This window comes from Empidonax traillii, unplaced genomic scaffold (genome assembly GCF_003031625.1).
Source record: "Empidonax traillii isolate 1590-97213 ecotype Southwest subspecies unplaced genomic scaffold, ASM303162v1 scaffold591:size1139884, whole genome shotgun sequence".
Classification (NCBI taxonomy): Eukaryota; Metazoa; Chordata; class Aves; order Passeriformes; family Tyrannidae; genus Empidonax; species Empidonax traillii.
Window position 1 is genome coordinate 186,770 of NW_020955784.1, and position 16,316 is coordinate 203,085.

At 39.4% G+C, this 16,316-nt stretch overlaps 1 protein-coding gene across 1 annotated transcript in view; it reads right to left on the reverse strand.

Annotated features, from left to right (window-relative positions):
- The window catches only part of GCLC (glutamate-cysteine ligase catalytic subunit), a 37,568-nt gene that overhangs the window by 4,874 nt on the left and 16,378 nt on the right, over positions 1-16,316 (reverse strand). Inside the window, exons 2-13 of the mRNA XM_027898309.1 lie at positions 15,811-15,993; positions 13,206-13,319; positions 12,384-12,442; positions 12,169-12,305; positions 6,448-6,522; positions 5,420-5,536; positions 4,434-4,572; positions 3,798-3,910; positions 3,030-3,122; positions 2,183-2,287; positions 233-314; positions 33-136 (exon numbers count right to left, since the gene is read on the reverse strand). Of these exons, the coding sequence (XP_027754110.1) occupies positions 33-136; positions 233-314; positions 2,183-2,287; positions 3,030-3,122; positions 3,798-3,910; positions 4,434-4,572; positions 5,420-5,536; positions 6,448-6,522; positions 12,169-12,305; positions 12,384-12,442; positions 13,206-13,319; positions 15,811-15,993 (1,321 nt within the window). The remainder of the gene's footprint in view (positions 1-32; positions 137-232; positions 315-2,182; positions 2,288-3,029; positions 3,123-3,797; positions 3,911-4,433; positions 4,573-5,419; positions 5,537-6,447; positions 6,523-12,168; positions 12,306-12,383; positions 12,443-13,205; positions 13,320-15,810; positions 15,994-16,316) is intronic.

Below are 16,316 nucleotides of genomic sequence, written 5' to 3' on the forward strand. Positions count from 1 at the left end.
TAGAGTGTATTCCAGGTAGAAGAGGCTATGACCTTTCCATTGATAATTGTATCAATGCTCATCAAGGTGTACTCTTCTGTGTTGGTGCCTGTCCCATTCTGTGCAGAGCCACAGCCATCCACAACAGCATTTCCTCCTTCATGGGTGACAAAGGGAAAGGAAGAAATGGTTAGAAGGCAACAGATGCACTTAACACTGACAACAGTGTTTGTCAGGTTGCTCGTTGTGATACCTTTGCATATGTCTTTCCTGAAGTAAAACATTCCCTGTCGGACAGCATCTCTTTTCTGGGCCACTTTCATGTTTTCATCCACCTGGCAAAAGAAGTATTTCAGAGATGAGTGACATTTTAGAGCAGTAGGATACTCCCAAACTCTCACATTTGGGTTTCCTAAGTTGAAACATCTACTATGTTTCTTATTATTTCATCACACAGGTCAAGCTGTGGAGATAAGTTTGATTTCATTCAGTGTCCAGTACAAACCCACAAACAGATGTTTTGTGAAACTGGGTCTCCAGCAGAAAAGGTAATGGTTTCCTGTTAGGACATTCTATGCTAATTTAAGTTCGGATGAAAACACAGGAACATTTGTGATTATGTGGCAGACTTCTTTGCATATTTAGATACAATTCAAATGACTTAAGATTGCTAGTAAAAAAGTTCTAAATTGCAGACTTCTATAAAGTTCTGCAAATGAAAGTACACGTGCTCTGCAAATGACATAAGCATTACTTTGTCCTTCTAGACGGAAGATTTTGTCCAACTTATGTCGTTGGTATGTTCTCAGGGAATTAACATCGTACAGCTTTCAGACATCAGCTTTACCACATTGTCTTCAGAAGAAAGGATATGGATTTGCTGAATTCTTTGTCTGACCTTTAATTAAGGGCAATGCAAAATCTTTACATCTTACCTTTCAAAGCTTTGTTTTCAAATGTTTATTTTTATTCATATTATGAAACTTATTTACACAACAGGTTGTTTTGAAAGTCTGAAAGAACTCCAGTCCCAGCTGATGAGTGTTCAACCACATTCAATCAGACAGCAAAGATTAGTGTGAGATTAGCCCCATAACTCCCTATTATTTTACTTGAAAGAGGCAGGCTTACCAATGGTTGTGCAATTCTATGTTGTATTACCTGCCAAATTACTTGGTGAGCTCAAGCAATTTTAAGCCTACCAGTCCCCTAGTTCTGTTTCAGGTTCTTTCAGCATCTGATCTCTTTCACTTTTAACTGGTAGTTAAAAGCTGCATTACTTAACTGGTAGTTAATAGCTGCATTATTTATGAAGTCTGAACTCCCTGACATCTCCTTTTGGAAGTCATACCAAATGTATGGTATCATTACTGTAAATTTACAACTTTAGTGTTTTTCTCCATCTTAATTAGAAAACACTATGAAAAGCCACAGGATACTATGGCCATGCTGCAGCCAGCACCAGCAGGATTTTCCAGTATAGAGTTTGTCAAAAGCCTTCTGCACTACAAGACCCTTTTTAAAGTTACCTATAACACTGCAGGAATATACATCTAAAAAGACATTTTCTGGTCAAGGGCCTCAGAAAGAGGACATGCAGGGACAATTTCACACAAAACAGTTCAGCAATTGTGAGGACGAGATTAAGGCAAAAGCACATTTTGCATGGCTGATCTGTCTAAACACAAGTCACAGCTGTGACCAGAATCAGCAGTATTTGTTTCCACTCAAATACTGTGTAACACTAAGCATGCTGACTCCTCCTTTCCCCCTCCACCAGATATAAACAAAACAGAGAATAACAGCATGAGATACAGGCAACAGTGATGCTAAAATAAGTACCTAAAGTTTTTATTTTGTCCCCCACCACGAAAAATGGTGCAAACACGCCCTTTTCCCAGCTTCCAAACAGGCTTGTGACAATGGTATTTCTCAACATTTCTGCAGTACTCAGACACTGCTAGGCACCACAGAAATTCCTACAGCATTTGTCTGTAAGTTGAATTCCATGAGACAGCAGTAAAATATTTGTTCAATACTGTAGAGTTGAAATCAATCCAAAGTACTGCTATAGATGAAAACTGACTGAAAGATAAAATGACTGTTCTGTAAGTGCACAAATACTATTTCCTAGCTTGCAGGGGATAAAAATCAGACAAATACACTGCAATTATTTCTAACGGATCTGATCTTTCACACCTACCTTGGACAAAGGAATGAGAAAATCCAGTTTATATGACAGAATCACTCTGGTTAGCAATACCACAAACACAACATATGCAGAGTTTTCAAAGTCTGTTAACTGGACCTAGACATGAAAGGATTAGAGAGTCAATTACTTTAGTGCAAACACATTTGTGCAAGTAGTTAAATATGGAGGACAGTTTAAAACATTTTGACTCGAATGTTCATGTTGGTACTTGTATTCACACACACTCTACTCACCAAGATGGTGACGCACACACAGGAATCATCAGCAGTGGCTTGAAATGCACAATGCACACACAGGCTTCGACAAACTCAACCTTCAATCCGACACCAAAACACACTTGCGTTTCGAAAGACTATCTAAAAACCTGCACCTTCAGGCTCTCTGTCTAATTACAGATGTATAGTAGCTTTTAAATTTCCACTCTAAAGGGATTAAATTCAGAGAGCTCAGAAACTGACAGCTACAGAATTAAAGCACTTGTGAGAAACAAAACAATGACAGTAGAATTGTTCAGTACCAGGAAATGTACTGGAAAAATACAGTCTCTAGAAGCCAAATGGGGCTTTGTTTACTGCTGCTTTAATACAAGCCTAATTCTTTTCCCCATCACCCCAAAGCCATTAGCATGCGTTGCTGTGCTGCAGTGGATTCACCTGTCAGTTACATTCCCACAGTTCACGTCTGATTAAACACTGCTGTCCACTTCACTTGCATCTAGCAATTCAGAGGGGAGAAAACACAGCGCAAGTAATAAGAGTCTGATACTGGATGGCATAATGCCTGGTACTTTTCCACTTAAAAGGAAATGTGCTTTTGTGCATACTGACGTCTTTCTTACCTCCATAGGTCTGAATTCCACTCTCCATCCAATATCTGAATTGGGAGGTGGTGGCTTAAACCTCATTGTCTGCCAGTTTGTAGACTGAATATTCTGCAAAACACATGAAATAATCTGTCACAATCAAGATACACATCATTCCATAATATAATCAAATTAAAATAAGCGGATAACTGGAGTCCTAATATTTTCCTTGGAACAGCCAATCGAGTTAGAGAAGTTGCTTCTAAAGTAAGTGGCATGACTTCATAAAAGCCTCATCACAAGTACCCATTCTAGGAGCAAATATCTTATACCTTCTCATGCTATTTTGGTTGAGTATTATGTACAAGATCCTAGGGGACTGGTATATAGCTGACTTTTTTTTTTTATGAGGGCTTGACACATCCCAAACTAAAAATACCTAATATCACCATAGCTATTATCTCACAAAACTGTAAAAGAGAGACATTTCTACATAACTAAAATGCAAACCAGTTTTTAGGAAGCCATAAAAACAGACAGTTCCCTTTAGCACATATACATAGCTATAATTTGGGCTGTTCATATTTTATTTGGTTTAAAGTATAAGCCATCACCTTCTAAATAAAAGATAAAACAAAGAAATAATATGCTTATAACTGCGAAGTTGTGCTAAAGAACTAATTGAAGTGAAACTGCAATGAAAAAATTCCTAGTGACTACAGCCATCCTCCAGTTAAGCAGTACTATATAAAGAATAAACAATTATATATATGAAAATATTTACTAAATTCCTCCAAATCAGACCTCAAAATGGTCGGATTCATTTGCATCATCTAGATGTATTCTCTCCTCAAACAAAGTCAATGGGTCTCGAATGAACAAATGTGCAATATGCTGTGCCAACAGGTGGTCAATACCTACAAAATGAAAATTCAAACAATTCACACATTTCAAAACAGGCTCTAAGTAATTAATTTTTTTACAAGACTGAAAACATCCAACTCTGCAATGCTACCTTTAACCCACCACATCCTGTTCAAGTTTAAATGATGACTTCAGGAAGGAAGGAAATGATTAAAGAGAAAAAAAAACACAACACAAGTTCTTGTTTGGAAATGGCAGCTGAATATTGGTGTGGCTGCCTGTTTCTTCCTGTTTTCTGATGCACTCTGTGCCATGTTTCCTAAAGCAGTTCTGCTCTCTCCATAAAGATAAAATATTAATTCCAGCTTGAGAAACTCAGTTGATCCATTAGGGACAGTTTCTGTTACAAATGAATCCATTTTAGAAAACTCTCAAGACCATGCTACACAGATACTTCCTGAGTAGGAGTCACTCTGAGGGCTGCACAATGATTGTAACAAACAAGAACAAAATCAAAATATCCCCACACACTGCAAACATAATTCTTAACCTGCTCATAATGAAGCAAGCACTTACCTTCCTTTATTAGGTGCTCGTAGATATCTTTGTCTATTGTCAAATCAATGTCATTGTATTTCTCACCACATTCAGATAGATAACTGTCTATGGAATCATATCTGGATTTACTGATTCTATAATGGTTGTTCTTCAGTGGCTATATAATTTAAGAATACAATATTTTAACAGCTTGTTAACAATGTTTCCTAAGTTTTGCTCACTAATGACACTTACGTGAGAATTATTATCTGGTTTAAAAAAGCCCTATAGCCTCAATTAAAATTATTTAAAAAGCATAAGTCTTAAATAGGATCAATAGAAAGCAGTCCTGGAATTACGACTATTTTGTTTGCGGACGTATGTATCTGAGCAAGAACCCAATCATCACACACTGACTAGAAGACATCCACTAGCAGTGGAAACCTCTTCCTGATGTAATATACCATTACCCCAAGTACCTGGAAAGCATTATTACAACTATTGCAACACATGCCAACACAGTTTCATTATGTGCACATTGTTAGAGACCCTTTTAAAATGGGTAGTTCAATAATTATTTCAAGTAGATTTTTAAAACTATTTATTTTACGTAATTTTGTAAGCACCTTGAATGCAAATTCCTGCTTAGAGAAACTCTGTAGGTTCAACTTCTGACATCTGTCTCTCTTCACATAGTTCTAGTTTATATTACTCGGCAGCACCTGCTATTTAATCCAGAACAATTTTTGCCTTTTGGGCTCAAACACAAACTGAGAAGTTTCATCACAGGGGGCCCTTTTCAGCAAGCTGTGGAGGACTGGGATTTCATACCTAATTAAAAATATATATTTGCTAAGACAAACTGTACAACCAAGGTGTTTACACCGTCTCTCCTATATTTACAAAACAACCCGCCACATTCCCTCTCTAGGGATTCTGATGAGCACAAGCAGAATTTGATGCTAAAGGAGATTTAACTTTTTTACCTGAAAAAACCCAGACATCTACTTCTTAACATTGCTCACCTCTAGCCCTCTCTCTTCTCGTGTTCGATCATCTACAGATGCAGAGATTACTCCCCAGCGACAGTCAATATCAGACACGTAGCCTCTGTAGAATGGAGACGCAGCACTCAATGCCATCTAAAATTAAACAGTCTCATATGAAAACAAAGGACAGGCCAAGGAACCAAAAGCAAAATACAGCCCCACTAGAAAGGGAAACATGCTGGTCCAGAAGTAACTCAAGTATATACTTCAGTGTAATGTACAGCCAAAGCCTGTATAACCAAAAATCTCTCAACTGCTACCTCCAGAAAATGCTTAGATGGAGGTTTGCATTACTGAAGCGGCACTTGACACTCTCCAAATGTATTTACCTGTACAAATCAGCATTTAAAGAACACAAAAATGATACAGACAGAAGCAATTTTGTGACAAATCAGCAAGTATTCTGCTTGCGCACTTTGAAACTTCACAAGTTCACCTGGCAGGCATTTTATTTTGTTTAGTTTTGTTTGGCCAAGCACCTTAGCAACACAGCTGGAACATACCTCACTCAGGGCAGGAACTTCTCACCATCCAGACCAGAGAGATACTTTATTTCTGTAACACCTGCTATAAACATCTGTTTACGACCACATGCTGTTTATGACAAAAGGGACAGCTTTAAACAACTTACGCTGAAATCCTCTGTAACACCAGAGCAGAGTTGAAAAATTAAAAATTGTTTTCAGCAGTGAGCTTGCCTTGTTTCCAAGAAAAATTGCCTCAAAGGTATTTTTAGAATTACTCAACAGGAGTCTCGTGCATGTGGGAGTGAGGGCAGAGGAGAAGAAACAGATACGAGGACCGGGAAAGAACAGGTATCATCTGTTCTGTGGTGTCATTTGCACATTAAATAGATAACACAACTCATGTGACAACCTAGAAATAGTCTGACACTTCTCCTAGAGTACCAAATTTGTGAGCTTGTAATTTAAATATTATTTTTTTTACATGTAGTGGCTTCTGCTACTAAGGAAGAGTTCATCTGACACATATCCATTACTTACCACAATGGGACAAATTGTGGCTAGCTGATCATAGAGATACCTTGCTTCAGAAATGCTGCAAGCCTGGAATGTTACCTGTTGGAAGAAGTACAGTTGCTATCACCATTTCTATAATCATACTACAAACACAGTCTTCCTAAATTTAAAAATCAATTATATAATAAAATTATTTAAATATCAAAAATTGTAAGGTTTTTTGGTTGGTTGGTTGGTTTTGGGTGGGTATTTTGTGTGGATCCCTCTCCTACATCTTGGACACATTTTTGCCCCACCTATCAATAGCATTTATACAAGCTTTTTTCCATGCTGTTTCCATGTTCATTAAAAGATTTCAGACCATAATGCTTCCATGGTGAGGCTAAATATACAAACAGTTGCCAGAATCAAAGAAAACTAAGTTAACATCTACAATACACATGGATTAGTAATGCACCTTCAGGAAACAAGCCAGGAACCTACTTACTTACAACAACAGCCAGGCTTTACTGTAGATCTAACATTTGTTTTATGTGACGCTAATCCTGTTCTAAAGAACATTTCAAGACACCTTTGATCCTGCAAAACTGCGAAAAAATAAGTATCTGTGTGTCTACTGTAACTTAAAAAAAAAGTCCAGCTTTGCCTGCATTAGCAGTCAGAACACAGCAAAAGATGGAAAAGAAATGTTACTTGCAGAAGCCATTTCTGTAGGACTGGGGAAGTCCTACACATATAGGCCACTGGAAAACATAACTGCTTTGTAATAATTTGTTGAAATTTGCTGAGAGCAGCATCAAACACAAGACGTATTTCTAGTAGCAGACCTTACCCTCTAGAGCTCTCAAACCAACACTTTATGCATTTTAAAAATGTAGAGTGATCAATCACCTCGAAAGTCTCTTCATCTTAGCAGTTTACATATTCACATATCAGATGATAACTCAGTTGGGAGTGCACCCCTGTACCACTACTATAACATTATACAACACACTTCAGCTCTAGATCACCATCACTGCTTGTCCTGAAGAATGCCAGCTGAACACAGACTTTCCTGTTCCACAGATAATAATTAGAGTTCCACAAAACATAAATGTTCTTCTCAACTTGCCACTGAAAACCAATACAACTTCAAGTTAAGACTTAACAAAAACAACACAGCAAATCCCTCTAAAACCCTGAGTTCACTGGTGCCTCAGTGGTGGACTTTTTTGGGGGGGTGTTGGCAATGGTGGTGTAGGAGAAATATGATTTGTTTCTATTTGTTTTGTCTTTTTAAATCTGCAGCCAACATTCACTAAAACATCCTAAGTTAAAAAATGGTTGTGCTGTAGAAAATTTATTTCTTCTGCGTCTATCCTTCAAGAGGCTATCAGAAAAAATCCCAAGCAAACAAAATCCCGCACTTTAAAAAGACAAGATATTTAATTTTCTTGCAGAGAAGCAGCTAAGTACGGTTTCTTATCACTAACTTGGGACATTCAGCACTAGGGAGCTAGCCTTGGAGTGGAGGTGGGTTGACACCTCTACTCTCTCCCCAGACACTGATATTTGCCTCCCCTTCTCTTTTATGTTTAATCCAAACCACAATAAATGTGAGATTCAACATGGCTTCTAGACAAACATCCCATTACAGACAAAAAAGGCATGGTTGTCTTCTCCAGAGGAGGGTTATAGGCACTGCAGGGGCAGCACCTCTTACCCCACTGCCAGTGCAGGCTGTCCCAGCTGAGCTCATCAGGACATTATTTTTAACCCTGGAAATACATCAAACCAAGTTGTAGCTTGGTGCGCAGTAAGAAAAAAAGTGACAAAACAAAAAACAAACCAACAAAACACCCCCAAAACACAAGTGGAAGTACGCATACTGCAAACTACCTAATAAAAAATAGGTGGGGAAAACATGTTTTCTTCTAGTCAGTTATCAGGAATTATCGGTTGATCCAGAAGCAGCTGCCAGCCTTGTTTTCATCCTCCCTTTGATGATAACAGGACTACCAAATTTGAATTTGGCCAATGTTTACAAGAATGGGGACTAGTAAAATGTATTCCTTAAACAGGAATTTGCTAAATTTTTTTGAAGTTCATACAATGACTGAACGATAAAGTTGGATTTCTCTTTTTGGTCTGAAATAAGAGAGAGATGGTACAAAATAGGCCACACCAAACTTAACACTTTGTAAAATGACACAGTATTATGTACACTTCCCTACTTCCCTAACTTGTTCTTACTGAAAGAAACCATACTTAGCAGCTGTCAATAACTTCTATTTATTCAACTTTTGTAGTTTTTCAATCTTAAACAGAAGTGCTTTTTATGGGATTATTTCTGCCACTGCTATGAAACAAGAGGAGCCTGGAGAATTTCCCTTAATCCCATATAGACTTAACACTAGCCTCTTCCTAGCTCTGCTTCCAAGATGGTGGTGGTGGCACATTTTATCAATAGTCAAATATACTGCAACTACTTAAGGCATCAGCCAGACCCCAGCATCAGACTACTATGACAGAGAAACATTTAAAACAAACAGAAATTGGAAGGATTAAAGCGCTCCCAATATTCAGCACCTGGATTTAAAGGGAAGATACTGCAAGACAGGAATAACTCAGGAAAATAAGAAAAAAGGACCAAGAATGTCTCCCAGCACACAGTAACAGAAGACAGCTATCCATGTGGATTTGATAGGTTCATGGTACAAGCAGTGAGAAGACAACTCCTTATCAGATATATAAAATATTTAAGAATGAGAAACTTTATACAGGAGTTCATGATATAAATAAATTGTAAATAAAATAAAGTTATACAAAAGGAAAAAGCTACTTATTTTTAAAAATATTTCCATGACCTCTTCCCACTCCCTCCTTTGCTGTTCTAAGAATATGAAAGAGGAAAAATACCCAAAATGAATAACCAAAAACCCCCTCACATTCCTACAAGACAGCTCAGTTTCCATCTTCACAGTGTCCTTTGGTCATGCCTGAAAGACGACCAGAACGGAAGATGATCTTTGACACTTAGAAAGTGCTGGAGTTCTAGGAGCAGGTGCTTGATCAAATGTGGTTTGACCAGTTTAAGAAACCCTTCCAGCAAGTCATCCAACCACATTTGAATATCAGCAAGACATAAACATAATGCAAACAAATAAACCAGATGTGTTGGATTGACCCTGGCTGCATGCCAGGTGCCCATCAAAGCCACTCTGCCTCCTCAGCTGGACAGGGAAGAAAAAACGTAACAAAAGGCTCATGGATAGAGATAAGGACAGGGAGAGATCACAGAATCAACTGGCTTGGAAAAGACTTGAGATCATTGAGTCCAGCCCATGACTAAGCACCACCAAGTCAACTAGACTGTGGCTGCCATGTCCAGTCTTTCCTTTAACACTTCCAGGGACGATGACTCCACCACCTTGCTGGGCAGTCCATTCCAGTGTCTAATCACCTCATCTGTAAAGAATTTTTTCCAAAACTTCCCCTGGGTGAAGTGTAAGACTCTTGTCCTGTCACTAGTTGCCTGGGAGGAGAGGCTGACCCGCATCTGGCTACTCCCTCCTTTCAGGTAGTTGTAGAGAGCGATAAGGCCTCCCTTGAGCCTCCTCCAGGCTAAACATCCCCAGCTCCCTCAGCCTCTCCTCATAGAACATGTGCTCCAGACCCTTCACCAGCTTCACTGCCCTTCTCTGGACACGCTCCAGGACCTCAGTGTCCTTCTTGAATTGAGGGGCCCAGAACTGAACAAAGTACTTGAGATGTGGCCTCACCAGTGCTGAGTACATGGGAAGAATCACTGTCCTGGTCCTGCTGGTGACACTATTCCTGATACAGGCCAGGATGTCGTTGGCCCCACCTGGGCACACTGCTGGCTCATGTTCAGCTGCTGTCAGCCAGCACACCAAAGTCCCTTTCTGCTGGGCAGCTTTCCAGACTCTGGCCCCAGCCTGTAGGTGCCTGGGGTTTTTGTGGCCACAGTTCAGGACCCGATACTTGGTTATGTTAAACCTCATCCCGTTGTCTCAGCCCATCCATCCAGCCTGTCCAGGTCCCTCTGCAGGCCTTCCTACTCTCCAGTAGATCAACACTCTGACCCAACTCAGAGAGGTGAGATTCACCAGTTACTGTCACAGGCAAAACAGGCTTGGGTTGGGGAAATTAAATGAATTACTAGTCAAATCAGAGTAGCACAATGAGAAATAAAAACTAAAACACCTACCCCTCCCTTCTTCCCAGGCTCAGCTTCACTCTCAAATTCTCTACCTTCTCCTGTCTTAGCAGTGCAGGGGGACAGGGAATGGGAGCTGGGGTCAGTTCATCATATGTTGTCTCTGCTGCTCCTTCCTCCTCAGGGGGAGGACTTCTCACACTTTTCCCCTGTTCCATTACGGGGTGCTTCCCATGAGACAGTCCTCCACAAACTGCTCCAATAGGAGTCCTTGTCCTGGCTTCAGCTGGGACAGGTAATTTTGTTCTTAATGGCTGGTACAGTGCTTTGTTTTGGATTGTATGAGAATAATGCTGATAACACATTGATGTTTTAGTTGTTGCTGAGCAGGCTTACTCTAAACCAAGGACTTCTCAGTTCCCCATGCTCTGTCAGCGTGCAGGTGCAAAGAAAGCCAGGAGGGAGCACAGCCAGGACCCCAACTGGCCACAGGGATATCCCATATCATATGACATCATGCTTAGTACATAAACTGGGGGGAGTTAGTTGAGAGGGGCCGATTGCTGCTCAGGGAGTAGTTGAGCATTTGGCAGCAGGTTGTCAGCAACTGTACCACTGAGCATCACTTTTCTCTTGAGTTTTATTCCCCCCCCCCCATTTACATTACTATTACAATTATATTCTAGTTTATTTCAATTATTAAGCTGTTCTTATCCCAACCCATGAGTTTCACCTTTTTCTGACTCTCCTCCTCATACCACCAGGGGTGGGGGTGTACATGTGTATGAGGGAGCAACTATATCGTATTCATTTGCTGGGTGGGTTTAAACCATGACAGCACTTCCCATGGGCTACCCTTCTTGAACTGCTCCATAGGGTGCAGTCCTTCAGGAACTGACTGCTCCAGCATGGGTGCTGCATGGGGTGACAGCTCCTGCTAGGAACCTGCTCCACTGCAGGCTTTGCACAGGTCTTCTTTGTGCATCCACTTGTTTTGGTGTGGGGTCCTCCAAAAGCTGCAGGTCGATTTCTGCTTTACTGTCATTCTCCTGCCTCACCATGGTCTTCCCTGCAGGCTCCGGGGGAATCTCAGCTCTGTCATCTAGAGCACCTCCTCACCATCCTTCTTCACTGACCTGGGTGGCTGCAGAGCTGTTCCTCTCACGTGTCTCACTCCTGTCTTTGGCTGCAGTGCCGTTGTGCAGTTTTTTCCCTCCTTCTAATGTATTATCCCAGAGGTGCTACCCCTGTTACTGATGGGCTCGGCCTTGGCCAGCGCTGCATCTGTCTTGGACCCAGCTGGCTCTCTTGGACCCAGGCGAAGCTTCCAGCCACTTCTCACAACAGCCATCCCTTCAGCCCCTCTGTGACAAAACCTGGTCAGCCAAACCCAATATACCCAGATTTTAAAACTAGATTATCAGACATAACATTACATTTGTTCTTCTATCTCCCCTTTTGCCACACTGATGGAAAACGCATCAGTTGAATTAAGAAAGAGGAAGCAGACATAAGGCAAGTCTTAAAAAGGGAAGCATTTAGGGAAAAAAACATGAAGTAACATCTTGAAAGCAGATGCACTTTACCTGGAGACAACAGTTTCCCATTCCAAAACCCATAGCATCCATGTATATAAAGTCTGGCTTAGCTGCCTTTGCTGCTTCTCCATCATCATTAGGAAACGTTTCAATAAATGGTGATGGCGTGTTCTTATCTTTAAATACTGTGTGGAAAACACAGGAAACTCAATAACTCAGAGCATGAGACTGAAAAAGCAAAAAGAAAGATTGAATTTACTCACTTGGTACATTTATCACAACCTTCTCTCCTCTTCGGTGTCGAATGTTTCTGGTCAGTGTACTACAACAAAAAAAAGATTGTTGAATTATCTGAAGTTTTCTCTGTTTTTGCAGTTAATTTGTCAACAATTCTGAATGTCAGCAAATTCAGAATGTCAACTTTCTATTTATTTTGAGCGTTTTCCTTCAGGATGGTTCTTTTCCTCGTTTAAGGTAGACAACACTGATTTTTTTATCCTGTGAAGTCAGTCTTATTTTGACAGACATCACATTACTGAGCTGATAAAATAGCCAGAAGTAAAAGGCTACAGACCTGAAGAATAAAAGGGCAAGTTAAAAGGTGTGCTTAGTTTTTAAATAGAATGATTCTCGTTCTCCAAAGTTTCACCTTACAGTGAAACCCTCTCTCAGTCTATACAGATACAACGTGATCCATTTCAGAGTAACTAGGGCAAGTTACTGTGTACACTGAGATGTTGCTGTGACATACTCAAGTGAGAGCTGGATTAACCATGATGGAAGCATTTAGCCATAGGATTTCAAAACAGAAACAATTTGGCAATAGCAAAATCAAAATCTTTTGCCCCATAATAGCATGAACTATTGTATAAGGTACTTGAACTTAACAGTTTACTTTTTAAGTCACTTTGAAAAGAAAAAAACATGTCATCACAACCACTTCTGTCCAAGTCCTTATGATATCTGCAGCAACTACCCACAGCGCTCTCTATTCTAGTAATGTAAAGGATTTGCAGGTGTGTCTAAGATATTCAGGCAAAGAAAAAATATCCAGCTTCTCAATCAGACTCCCCAGATATTCTTACCTAAATCTAGGATGTTTATTGATGGCTTCATCTGGAAAAAAGAGGGATTTTGAAGCTCCTCCTTCTACTGGTCTTGGCTTATATTCCGGCACTGTAAACCCAGGACACCCTAACCTGTGTAACACAACAATGAGATCCAAGCTGTAATGAAAACAGACTGTGATTTTAAAATGGTCAGATGATCAGAGATTAGGATCCTAGTAGACAACCAGCCAACAATCAGCTCCCGTGGTGGTTAAGACAGCCTTTTTTTTTTTTGTAAAACTACTAGTCTACCATTATGGACATTTTCAATGGCTGAAGCAGGAGACTTCACAGAATTACGTAGAGTATACACACACGTTAGAGTGTGTCAGCACTCATCATTAATACTGACGTGCAACTGCATTCTGTGCCTTAAAGAGTTTCTCTAGAGGATACAGGTTAATGCTGACTGCCGAGGTCATTTATCCAGCTCTGCTCCCAACAAACTACCCTTGTTAAAATATACACCTAATCAACTCTTTAAGAATCAGAGGTAGTTTCAAGTGATAAATCCTGAGTCTCATAGCACCTTGTAATTTTAGAACTCAGAAAATTCCTATGAAAAAATGCACCTACTAGGTGTAAAATATTGAGAGATATGCAAGCTAATCAGAATACAACTCCCTCCTTTGGGAAACTCCATTTAAGTTTCAGAGTCACCTGAAACAAAAATAAGTTTTCAGTACAGCTTAGACAAAGGAACATTTGGCAAGGTGGAGGTAAAGAAGCAGAAGATTAATTTCTCCATGCTGCCCAGTAAAAAGGGTAAAGATTGTGTTATCTTGAGAGGCTCTAGTATTTCGTTGGATAAAAAATTTAGTTGATGAAGCTACAAAGAAAGAACACAAAATACCAGGAAACAGATTTCTGACGGTTTTATTTATGTTCAGCATGTATTTCACTATTGTTTTCTTCTTCCTGGTTTACGTACACAAGTTGTCCTACAACTTGTAAGCCCAGCTTCATCACCTATGAAAGTGCTACGCTGTAAACTACATCCCTCTGGTCCTCAACACAGAAAACAACTTTCTGGTCCAGAAGCAGGGACTCATGAATTTAAGAACTAGAGACATTTACCTAGCATCAGGCATTTTCAGGTTGTTCATTTTTAACTGAGTTATTTTAATGTGAATAAACTTACTTCTTTACCTTTCTTCTGTCAGCACTCTGACAAGTTTTTTTGCCTTTTCAGATACAGTTTTTTTATTATACACACATGTACATGCATAAAGGCATATGTACATGTTGTTGTAGAGAGAATGTGGCATAAAACTCCAAACTCATGAAACCTCAGAAATACATTAGCAAGACTCCAGTCAACAGGCCTTGAACTGCAAAATAGTGAAAAGTGCAAAAAGTAAACTAAATTAGGTTAGCCCAGGGAGAGCAACCTCTGAGCTATGAAACTATGTTTGGGAAGATGCATAAGTAATAAACAAACTACATTTTATTATTTATTGGCTTTTCCTGAAGTCCAATATATTGCTCCTATCTGTATCTACAAAGCAATGAGGAACTCTCCCTTTATTCCCTGCAAGACTGGGTAAAAAATGTTTGTATATAAAATTTATTTAATGACATATTTATAAGGTTTCAGGGAAAAAAACCCACAAATCTGTAATACACTACTTAACCACTGGACTTTAAATAAGCTCTTATTACACATAGTACAGCTCTGATAAAGAGAATCATGGGACTTAATGCAGGTCTTTTGGCACCTGAACTTCACTGCTAAGTCATACTTTGTACTGTTCCTGCTCTCAGCAAGAATTTAGGGCCACTGCATTCCATATTACCCAAGAAACTAGTCAGTAAGGTCAGCTGCTTCTCTTCTACTGCAGAGCAATGTTTTTACTATTATAAGCATCGCTATCTTCATTCACTTCACTGATCAGGTTAGTTAGAATGAACATGATAAATCCCTGCCTAGAATTATGTTTGAAAGTAATGCACAAAGTACAGTTTCTCCTAAGTAATGAAGTACATCTTGAATTTAATTTCTTCAAGAATCTCTTAATAACAATAAAAAGGAGAAATTCTACCCTTTTTTGTAAGGGTGTTATCCACCCAGGAGAGATGTTCTCCTTTCTAGATTCAGTAAGTACAGTATTGTATTACAGAAGTCTTAAGTCTGTGTGTTCCAAACTACCAGAAGCTTACATGCACTTCAGTGAAAAAACAGTCTCAAAAAATAGATCAGGTTAGCCATGTTTTGCAAAACTGCTATTTGTAAAGATTAAAAGGTAAAGAGAACATTTATATATATGATTTGCTGTATCAACTCAAGATGGCAGACTACTCTATATACAAAACTTTATGTTATGAATATTCTGGTATTCTCTCCTAATACAAAATCATCGCAGGTTAGAAGCAAGCCAAAAAATATAAAAGATGCTTATTTGCTTGTCTTGTCACAATGAAAATTTTAGGAAACATGACTGGAACATCAAGTCAAAGTACTTCAACTGAATCATGTTTTTCTCTATTTCATTGTACAGTTAGCTGTATGCAGTAAGGAGAAATGTCTCTCCTATATAAGGAAAATAGGAAACATGATATTACACTTCAATAACCATCTCACCTTGGAAATGATGTCACAGTGCAAACAGCCTCATTTTCTTTGAGGACAGAAGCAGCCTCTTGACGTCTTTTCCTCATGTTGTCTTGCACAGTGTTGAATTCAGACATGGTTCCCCCATATGGCTGCCCAGGTGTCCCCTCAATCATGTAACTTCCATATTCTGGTCTCCAGAGTGTTGGGTGACTACAACAAAATAACAGCCTCATATAAATATTTCAGTAACTTAAAAAAAGATGAATTATTTGTGAGAATTTCAGAAATTGCCACCACTTGTAAGGAAGGCCTCTTAAATTTGATTATTTGATAGAGTAACACAACGTACCTTCCCATGTACCTCATCGCCAGGAGGCAGTACAAAGAAAATACGGCACAGTTTGGCAGTAATAGTGTTGCTGTATAGTGCAGTAAGCAGAATTTGCCTATGTCAAATTGCAATCACCTTCAGGATCTATCTCAAGCTTTGTTTCTTCAGGTTTTCACTAAAACTGGAAAGTACAGAACACTCT